The sequence below is a fragment of the Triticum dicoccoides genome, chromosome 3A (genome assembly GCF_002162155.2).
Source record: "Triticum dicoccoides isolate Atlit2015 ecotype Zavitan chromosome 3A, WEW_v2.0, whole genome shotgun sequence".
Classification (NCBI taxonomy): domain Eukaryota; kingdom Viridiplantae; phylum Streptophyta; class Magnoliopsida; order Poales; family Poaceae; genus Triticum; species Triticum dicoccoides.
In genome coordinates, this window is record NC_041384.1 from 640,758,733 (window position 1) to 640,769,570 (window position 10,838).

The 10,838-nt window shown below is 48.6% G+C and overlaps 1 protein-coding gene and 1 long non-coding RNA gene across 2 annotated transcripts; one reads left to right on the top strand and one right to left on the bottom strand.

Moving 5' to 3' along the window:
* Window positions 1-1,196: 1,196 nt before the first annotated feature.
* Window positions 1,197-4,423, bottom strand: LOC119269825. Its single transcript, XR_005133734.1, has 5 exons — window positions 3,853-4,423; window positions 2,780-3,271; window positions 2,606-2,683; window positions 2,468-2,518; window positions 1,197-1,803 (listed from the first exon to the last, which is right to left on the bottom strand). It is a non-coding gene; the product is annotated as an uncharacterized LOC119269825 (long non-coding RNA).
* A 1,581-nt stretch (window positions 4,424-6,004) lies between these two features.
* LOC119269826 (probable carboxylesterase 16) lies at window positions 6,005-9,821 on the top strand. The gene is made up of 2 exons (XM_037551751.1): window positions 6,005-7,152; window positions 8,909-9,821. The coding sequence occupies exons 1-2, from the start codon at window positions 6,467-6,469 to the stop codon at window positions 9,447-9,449; spliced, it is 1,227 nt and encodes a 408-aa protein (XP_037407648.1). The 5' UTR covers window positions 6,005-6,466; the 3' UTR covers window positions 9,450-9,821.
* The last annotated feature ends 1,017 nt before the right edge of the window (window positions 9,822-10,838 follow it).

A 10,838-nucleotide genomic window follows, 5' to 3' on the forward strand; every position in this document is an offset into this window, starting at 1 on the left:
CGCCTTTAGAAAGGTGACGACACTAAGTGTCGCCACTGTTGAGTCCGAATATACAGACAAGGATTTTCACCCGAAGCCCTGGTACAAGGACGAAGCCCATGACAGCGCCTTCAGAAAGAAAGCGGCACCCACTGACGTCATCATTGTCGACACCAAAAGCGTGAAGTTTTTGCTCAAAAACTTGCGTGCACCACCAAATGGCACCCTGACCAGCACCATGAGGAAGGTCAGCCTAATCACACCAGATCTAGGCACCGCCACACCTAGAAGAAGAGGATAGGCCAACACCTCCCGCCACTACACGCCTTGCCGCCTACACAACCAAGAGGTGAAGTCACCATCACCATCACGGAGCCTGCTGAAAAACCAACCATGTAGCCCACCCTTCGGGGCCGCCACCCCGACATCACGGAGCCTGCTGAAAAACCAACCATGTACTCTATCCTTTGGGGTCGCCATCCTGACATCCATATCCCAAGCCACCACCAACCATCCTCTTCTCAACGCACCACCCACAGTAGAAGAAGTGAAGACGCTTTTTTCTTCCACTCCTAGCCCGACATCAGCCCCCGGGTCTGGGTCGACACAGACCGATTAACCAGTCACGATCTTGGCGAGGCATGAACGGAGAGATGGTTCTTCTCTCTGTGTTCTCCCCCGATGTTCTGGCATTGACCGTTATGCACGAGAATTTAATCTGATCACAGGAACTAGATAAGCTCCAGCTGAACCACCAAACGTGGAATGCGTGACCCGCAAACTCACTCGGATCGAGTTACAAATGAATACTGCGCCTGCATTGCCAACTCTCGTGAAATGATGGAGTCCTTGTGCGCAGGATCGGCACATGCCGGTCCGTTCTGGAGTTTAGTTGCCTGCAGAAATGGAAACACATTTTGGATCATATTTGCATGTCAAATGTGAAACTAGTACTAGTACTCGTACATTGCAAAAAAAAAAAATTGTTAAAAAAAGAACTCACACGCAGACGCTCATATATACGCGTATGCACTCTCTCCTATGAATGCACACACGCACACCCTGACCTTACTAGTAAATGTGCACGTGCAACGCACGTCTAAATTAACATAAAATTAGTCAAACGTGGCAGTCATCGTACATTATACAGTATTAACTAATACAAATTTACTCCAACTTATAATAACAAGCACAAAAGATCGCATTGTTGCATGTCATGAAACAACAAAGTATTTTTTTTCAAATACCTCAAACCTTGTAATTTACTCTATACAAATATAACTATCTTTTTCTACACATGATGCATTACGCACTGCAAACTATTCAAGCTATTCTTGCCTCAATAATGACAAACCCAGTGCTAAGCTTCCACACCAGGACCTCTCTGAGACAAATGGGGAGTATTTCACCCACTCGAATACATTCATAAAAAAAGTATCAATTTGCTCGCTCAAAAAAAACTAAATTTGTTCGCAAAAGGCATCCCTAAACACTTGGATACATGCAGTGCGGAAACAATCCCCTCGCCCAGCATCTCGGACAAACTCCCATCAAGATGAACACATACCTGCACAGTTCCTGATTTGTTACTCCATGAAACATACAATTATTTTCTTTCTAGAATACACTTAATATTTAAAAAAATAGGTAAACATGTTTTAGCAAATTCTCCCATCCATTTTAACAGCTTCTTTGATGTTCCTTTCTTGCTCTGCAATAAATGAAGTACAGGTCCCGACGCCGCTTAATCATGCAGAGCTCATAATTTAGAAACTTTCCAGCCCATTCGGTAACACCATACATGATTATCTCACATTGCACAGCCTACAGATGATGAAACACGTTAAAGATCGTCAGCTACAATGGTTAAAGATTGTACGCACATATATAAATTGATAATTAGGTTTTGATAAAAATCAAAACAGAGTACCATATCCTGTTGAGACCGTGATGGCACATACTGAAGTTCATAGATATCTAAAATTGCTAGGTTATGAATTATCCTTTTGGAACGTTGCACACGTGCAAGTGCACAGTCAAACTATGGGCCAGTTCTTTTGGGCGATTCTACCAGAATCGCCCCCCTCCGTAGCTTCTCCCAGAATTATCACTCCTTATGTTTTTCACAATCCTAGCTAATTAGACCTTAACTAGATAGGATTGTAAAAAAATATGAAGTGGCGATTCTTGAAGAAGCTGGGGAGGGGGGCGATTCTGGGAGAATCGCCGAAAAGAACTGGCCTATATGCATCAACATATGACTCAATTATTCATGACATATAGGACTGCCACGAGGATCAAATAGATAACAATTATGAGCAAATGGTGTTGTGTGACATCTCCCAACTCGATTAATCAAATTTTTTTGTTACTGAATTATCCATATGTGAAAATTTCAATGTAGAACTAAGTTATTTTTGTATAGAGAACTTCTTCCTTGGTTCACAAAGAGGTTCAGCAGCCATCCTAAATGAGCAATGAAACATACCTTGAATTACTTGAGCAAAGAAGATGTGGATTAGTGGTAAAGCTTCGCAAGCTGTTGCACTCGCCCAAACAAATCAGAAACCAAATCAGTTCTAATTAATCCGCTAAAAAATATAAGAAAATAAAATTCAAGATTTACCATCAAATAGCTTGAAATGTGAACATGTGTGAATCAAGAGAGGCCCATTGTTTAATCCATTGCAAATATATCGAGAACCTGCAAAGGTGGGACTATCAAGTGCATGAAGATGGGATCAAATTCAAATACCAACTCAACAGGTTCATGGCTGCAGTACTCATTATCTGTATTTACCTGACATAATGCTAATTTAGAGATGCTGGATGCAAGCTGATGGAGCAGTGGGCAGCATCAATCAGACATACTGGTAGATCAGGTGACTCTGCTGCTCCACCCTCAGTGTATTGGCGCTGCTGCCTGCTCCTTCCCGCGATGCTCCAAATTGAATCTAGCCGTTTGCCCTTGAAGCACTAAAGATGACACGAAGCAGAACATATATGAACTTCTAAGAAATTAATCACATCGTAACCTCGTTGGTTTGAGCTTGCACATCCACTTTATTAGTGTCATTCCCAAGCCCTTCAAAAAACATAGGAGGTGGAGGCTCAATTGCGGCTACAACATCATCCATACCGACAAAGTCTGGATTAGTATTATCATTGTCTAGATTCATGAAACACAGTAATAAGGATTCACAAAATACAACTCATTAAGTACACAGTATTTGAACCTTTGACAACCGGGCTTGTTCTGCATGTGCATCCTTGTGATACGATTGCTCCTCAGCTGGGAGGATATTCAAATCTGGAATTAGCAGTCTGTACAATGATTTAGGAAAAACAAGTATTGGGTGCTTGCAATATTTTTTATCTTATATCAATCAAATAAATCCTTCCAGGAAATAATATCTTATGAACGGCCTAATTTCTTAGTATGAAGCATTGTTCTTAAATAATTCAAATAGGCCCTTCCAGAATCTAAGAACTAATCAATGACGTTTTTTCTTAGTATGATAGTTAGTAGGTAAATATTTCAGCATAGTGTTCTTTCATCGGCAAGGATGCTTCCAGGTAAGGGAGTTCCGCTCCTGAGCTTTGGTGAGTTTACAACAATTGGAAAAGATATTTAAATGCTTCTAAACCTGGGCTACCAATAATTTTTCAGGGATGGTTCCAGACTACATATTTGCACTTGTTAGTGAAGCTTCTGAAAAGTACGCATTGATAATCAAGTAATTGTACCTCTTACATGCAACCTGATAGTAAGGCCAAGTTTTACATCTGACCACTGATCACATGTTGATCGATCCAAAATTTCAGAAAATTCAATACAAGAGGTAATCGAGCATACACAGAAGGTCTACTTACATATTCCACCAAATGATATGTATATCTTTACTGATAGGTAATTGAGCATACACAGATGGGTGCTGCTGGCAAACTCATGTGACCTTCTCAATCTGGATCGTCTACCGCCGCCGCAGGCCCTTACGCCGCCCCGTCACAGCCGCGAGCCCGCGACGCCTTGCTGCAGATTGAGAGAGACGGGAGAGCAGGGAGGGGAGAAGGCACAAAGAGAGTGAGATGGAGAGAAGGATCCTAATCGGATCTGCTCGGGGCTGCGCTCATCTATGGCAATGGCCCCACCCCCGCCATCCTTCTTCCATGTCTCCGCCGTGGAACCCTTTGCCGCCGCGTGCGACAGCAGCGCCACATGGGCATCGAGCGTCTGGTGGAGCGAGTGGCCGTGGCTACAGAGAGGGAGCACGGCGACCCGCGGAAGAGGGAGCGGCGGCGGCGGGGGGAGGAAGCGTGAGGAAAGGCAGGGAGGGCGCGGCGGCCCGGGCGGCGCGTGGACGGGGCGGCCCGAGCGCCTGGAGCGGGGGCGCGGCGGTCCGGCGGCGGAGGCACAGGTCGAGGGTGGTGGCTGGCGGGGAGGATCTGGGAAAGAGGTGGGGCGAGGTGTGGGGCGGTGGCCATAACTGCCCTGGAGGCGTGGTCGCGAGAGGGCAGAGACGTCGTGAGGATTTTTTTTGACGGGACGTGTTCCGACGATGTTAACCCAATGACATGGTGGGTAATTAATTAAAATAATGGCATGATGGGTAATTAAAGCATAAAGCGCATTTAGTATGTTTGAGGGATATAGACCATTAGATTGCAGATTTGGATGGATAGGATGATTTGGTTCTCCGCCCTCTCGTACTTTTATAGTGGTAGTAGATAGCCATCTAACCATACATGTGTTTAAAAAAAAGAAAAAAGAAAAAAAAAGAATTTCAACAACGTACGCACGAGAATAACCACTCATCAGGGTTATGCATGTTGGGTTCCTGCTCACGGCGCGCGACGTGCAGGGCAGGTACTATACATAAGAAAACCTTGGCACCGACGTTCGCAGTTGCACCCTTGCAGATCCGTGCACGGCCCGTGCCGAGCGTCGCCGCTGCCGCCGCCACGATCGCCCACGCGCCGATCTCACATACGTAACGTACGTACGCGGGCACGCGCACGCTCTCCGTGACTGGCGCGCCGGACCGGGCCGATGCGGGCTTCCAACGCCGTCGAGGCGCCTGCCCGCCCGATGTACGATGCGGTCGCGAAATTGCGGCGCGTGGGCGTGTTTCCTGCGACCGATGCGGAGCTGGTGCCCATGCGCTCCGTTGAACCGTTCCGGCAGCCAGCCAGCGAACGGAACGGCGAGGCCCTATATGTACGTACGCACGCGCCGTGCCGTGCCGCGGGACGCCACACGGTTTCAGGAACAGGAAACCGATCGATGGGGACTCGCGATCTTTGCGACGGCGGACGGAGATATACATACACATATCTGGTTGTTCTCAGCTGATGGATGCGCCGGCGTGCAATCCGGCGTTGACCGTTGCTGGACGAGGATTTTTATACGTACCTTCCAGAAAGCCATCTGGGTCTGCTCCAACGGAATTGCACGCCGGATTGCTGGAACGGTTTCCTGTTCGCAACGGCCCAATTGCTGGAACACAACAGAGGAGGAAAAAACGAAGGGGCAAGACCCAATTGCTGGAACAATTGTTTGACATAAAGAAGTGCTTGGGCGGGGACACGCACGCACCAGCTTGGGAGGCGCTTTCACGTGAACCGATGGAATCTGGGAGTAGTAGTAGACAGGCATCGTACCTGCACCGTTTAATGCACTCCACGTTATCGGAGTTAAAAAAAACCCTGCCGAATAATACCACCATAGCACTCGCTCCGCCAGGCGAAATGTGAGAACTAGACTGCGCGCCTTCGACTCGCTCCAGTGCTTGTAGTCGTCGCTAGGTGGTCCATAGACCTAGTTGTAATTTTTATTACCTCTTGTGTTCTCTGTACTGCCATGATTGATGAATAGATTGGAAATTTCTCTAAAAAAAAAATACCACCACCAGCACCACCTCGCAAGGAGGGGAAGAAAAATCTGCTACTGTACCACCAGGCGGGGTTTGAATTTGAACGACCAACGCACAGCACAGCACAGCACAGCACAGGCGCAGGGGGGCGAGGGCGAGAGAGACCGTGGTCATGTTCGGGAAGCGGCCGACGCCTGCCTGCCTCCATCCAAAAATCCCCATCGCTTCCCCGTCTTTTCCTTCCTCCCTCCCTCGCTTGCTTCTCCCTCCCTCACCCACCGCCCTCTCCATCCTTCCTCCCCTTCCTCCTGTTTCCCGTACCACACCACCACACCACACCGCACCACGCTGCCGCGCTGCCATCATCCGCCCGGATAGGAGCGCCACCCTACCAATCGCGGTTGCTTTCCCCCGCCCCAACCACTCCAATACCGCGCCGAGCCGAGCCGATCCAATCCAATCCAATCCAACCCTCTCCGCACCCGATTCCAATCGCGCCTCCACCAGCTCCGACCTCCTCCAGCGGCGATCGAGCGGATCCGGGCGCCGCCCCGTTTACCTCTCCCTGTGATGCGCGGATCCGGGCGGTGACCGGCGGCGGGAGCGGGCGAGCCATGCCGAGCGTGGGCGTGAAGATCTACAGCGTCTTCTTCAAGCTGCTGCTGCGCCACCGCCTGCAGTCGCTCGTCGCCGCCGCCGCGGCCGACGGGGACGGCGACGCGGGCTCCTTCGGGGTCTCCTGCCGCGCCGACGAGGCCACGGCGCCGGCCAACCCGGCCTTCTCCGCGGCCGACGGGGTCGCCTCCAAGGACCTCCACATCGACCCCAACTCGGCGCTCTCCGTCCGCATCTTCCTGCCCACGCCGCCGCCGCACCACCCGCACCTCCTCCACCCGCGCCGCGCCAGCGACCCCGCCGCCGGCCAGGCGGGCGCGCCCTACCGGGGCTACCTCCCGCACGCCGTCTCCTCCCCGCGGGCCGCCGCCTCCGCGCGCCGCCGGCTGCCCATCGTCGTGCAGTTCCACGGCGGCGGCTTCGTCACCGGGAGCAACTGCTCCGCCTCCAACGACGCCTTCTGCCGCAGGGTCGCCAAGTTCTGCGACGCCATCGTCGTCGCCGTCGGCTACAGGCTCGCGCCCGAGAGCCGCTACCCCGCCGCCTTTGATGACGGGGTCAGGGTGCTCAGGTGGATCGCCAAGCAGGCCAATCTCGCCATGATGAGCAAGGTTGGGGGCGGGGTGGACACGTTCGGCGCCTCCACCGTCGAGCCATGGATCGCTGCGCATGGCGATCCGGCAAGGTATAATTTAATTCAGGTTCTATGATCTCTCGTTTGTAATTGCATTATTTGCTACTTTTCTACTTTACTAAATGGCCAAGGAACATAATACTGCAGTGTGAAGTTGCCCAAAAGCGGGCAAGTCAAGCGATAGGAATTTTTGTTTCATTTCTTCAATGGAAGTTCTTGTTTGTGATTCACCAGCATTATTTCAAAAACTGCAAACGAGAATTGCGCTAGTTAAGTGAACATGTCAAAACGATGAAGATATAGTTCCCTAGTCTATTCGATCTGTTATTGTTTCAAATATGGAGATGGTAATTTCCCTGTGAGATGCCATTCTGGCTAGCAGCAGGTTTAGAGAGAGCTCATGAGTATGTCATTTCCCTGTGAGATGCCATTCTGACTAGCAGCAGGTTTAGAGAGAGCTCATGAGTATGCCATTTCCCCGTGGGTTGCCATTTCGGACTAGCAGCAGGTTTAGAGAGAGCTCATGAGTATGTCATTTCCCTGTCGGTTGCCATTTCGGACTAGCAGCAGGTTTAGAGAGAGCTCACGAGTATGTCATTTCCCCTTGGGTTGCCATTTCTGACTAGCAGCAGGTTTAGAGAGAGCTCATGAGTATGTCATTTCCCTGTCGGTTGCCATTTCGGACTAGCAGCAGGTTTAGAGAGAGCTCATGAGTATGTCATTTCCCCTTGGGTTGCCATTTCTGACTAACAGCAGGTTTAGAGAGAGCTCATGAGTATGTCATTTCCCTGCGAGTTGCCATTTCTGACTAGCAGTGGTTTGGAGACCATGAGTACGACATTTCCCCTCGAGTTGCAATTTCTTACTGGAAGCAGGTTTAGAGCTCATGAGTATGTTGACCGGGGAAGATTCAATGTTTACAAGCTGACAGTTATACTCACTTATCATATGGTGTGCACTTTCTGTTATATCTTACCATTTGCATGTACCTTAGCTTTTTGTGTGGACTCTGATTGGGTACATAGGCTCACAACATAGAAGCATCAAATATCCAAATATTAGTTGATTTAGTTCACCAGGATTACATGCTCCTAATGATGTTGACATTTTGAAGATGTCAATGCAACTTTACAAGATTTGCTTGACCGTTGGCATGTGGAAAGACCTTTTCTTTGTGAAATTTTCTAGGGCACATGTTTTCAACAAAGTTCTATATTTCGGTAGGTACTATATGTTGAGTAAATAACTGCTAATGATGTCACCACAGTCCAATGACCTTGAACACTAGTGAAGGCATGCAATTTTCATATTACTGATTCTGGGATTCTTTATTGGTCACGTTTGTTTACCTAACTTATTAATGAAATTCAATTGCACTGAACTGTTGGATTGAATAGATCAGTTAAAACTTATGCTGGTCTGCTCCATTACCTATAATGAAGATTTTATTTTAACTACGATTTCAGTAGAACCTGGTGAAATTAGTACCTTTCTCATGCCTTTTTATTATGTCCGTGATCTCTTAAATGTGATGTATTATTGATGGACTGTCATCATCTCAAACCTTGGTTGCTTGGTGTATCACACCTACCTGAGTTTAGACCCCTCAACAGATTAAGTGCCCACTTCAATTTAATTTGAAATAGAATAGCTGCATACGTGCTAACATCATTAAATGGTTCTTGCCTTCTACCTATAAGAGACAAAAGAATATATCTAGTAATTTATTGTAAATCCTTTTGTTTTAACTGTTGTACATTTGTGTTGCTGGAGTTTGACCAGATCATCCGTCTTTTCCTTGGAGCAGATGTGTCCTACTTGGTGTAAGCTGTGGTGCCAACATTGCTGATTTTGTCACTAGGAAAGCGGTGGAAGATGCAAAGCAATTTGACCCAGTCAAGGTCGTAGCACAGGTTCTGATGTATCCCTTCTTCACAGGAAGTGTTCCAACACACTCGGAAATAAGGCTTGCGAACTCATACTTCTACGACAAATCCACATGCTTACTTGCCTGGAGACTACTTTTATCAGAGAAAGAGTTCAGCTTGGACCATCCTGCTGCCAACCCCCTGGCCCCTGGCAGAGGAGGCCCCCCGTTGAAATGCATGCCCCCAACCTTGACAATCGTTGCGGAACACGACTGTATGAGAGACAGAGCAATTGCTTACTCCGAGGAACTCCGCAAGGTAAATGTGGACGCGCCAGTCCTCGACTACAAAGATACCGTCCATGAGTTTGCAACACTCGATGTGTTCCTTAAGACACCACAGGCCCAGGCCTGTGCCGAAGATATTGCCATATGGATGAAGAAATACATATCCCTGAGAGGGCACGAGTTCTCGTATTAGCTGTAGCAAAAGGTCAGCGTTGTGAAATAGAGTCTTTACGGGAAGCATCGGTGCATTCTTTTTCACCTGGTGATGGGAGGCACTGCAAGTTAAAAGGCGAGGAACCAGTTAGGCGTAATGTGAGTGCTGAGTACCTTTCCCCTTTATTGATGATCCTTGTGGAAGAATGTAGTGTGCAAATTGTAGACTGAACTCAAAGACAGATGCTCTTCCGCCTCATAGAGCTCAATTCTTTCATTCCTTTTGTACCCTTTGTGAAGTATTGAATTGCCGGGTCTCGAAATCACCAATTTTTGAGAAAAGAATTATCACCCAAAGCTGTTGGTGGCATGCCATAACACGTGAATAATTTATACCATCCAACATTGTCAACCTTGTTGCTCTAGTGCCTTCCTACTTGGTTTGCCTTGAAATGTCACTGTGTTTTGACTTTATAACATAATTATCTGAGTTTCTGTTTAAATGAGAGTTATCTTTGTGTGCTTGCTACGCATTTCCTTAAAAGTATCGACTTTGATGTTGCAAGGCTTTAAAGTGAAACCTGTAGAAAGACATGCTTCATGCTGACACTAACATATTCCAGGCTTAAGTTTCTCATCCAAGTATCTGCTAACTTATTGTTGAATCATTGCCCATGTTCCTTTTCACCTAAAGAAAACTGGTAGTTAAAAAGCAATACGCCACATAGTTGAAATCCTGAGAGTGGGTTAACAATAATCAAATGAAGATGTTTAATCATGTGAAAAAAGGACGATGCGAAATCAGCATGAACTGTTTATCTGAAAAAACAGTCTCCACAGCAATCAAACTTCATGGGCTAGTTGCAGTTGTCTTCTTAGAGCAACTCTAGCAGACCCCGCATCCCGCCCCGACCTGCAAAATAACCACCAAATTGCGGGTCGGGACGGAAAAACCTGCCCGATCAAACCCCGCATCTCGTCCCGGCCCGTAAGTATTTTTGCGGGGCGCGGCAAATCTTCTCCCCCAACCTCTATCTTCACGGGCTGGGAGGTCGACCCGAGCTGAACCCCTATCCACAGCGAGATTTGGCGGGAGGGACATTTCCGCGCGCCCGTTCTCGCTCCCCCACCCTCCGCTACCATTGCCCCGCCTAAGCACGCTCCGGTGCTTCCTCCCCGGCCGTCCCTCGCCGCCATGGACGACCCCATGCTGTCCCCCGTCACCATCGAGGTCGTGCACGCTCCTTCCCCTCGGGCGGATCTTGTCGCCGGCCATGTTGGCCCCGCCGTCGTCGCTCAAGCAAACGTCACGCCTGTCCGCAAGCGGTAGGACAACGTGGTCGTGCAGGGCGGGAATCCGGCTGCCCCCGCCGCGATGGCCCGCACTCCGGGCGTAGCGCGATCCTGGCCGGCGGCGAAGAAGGTCGGC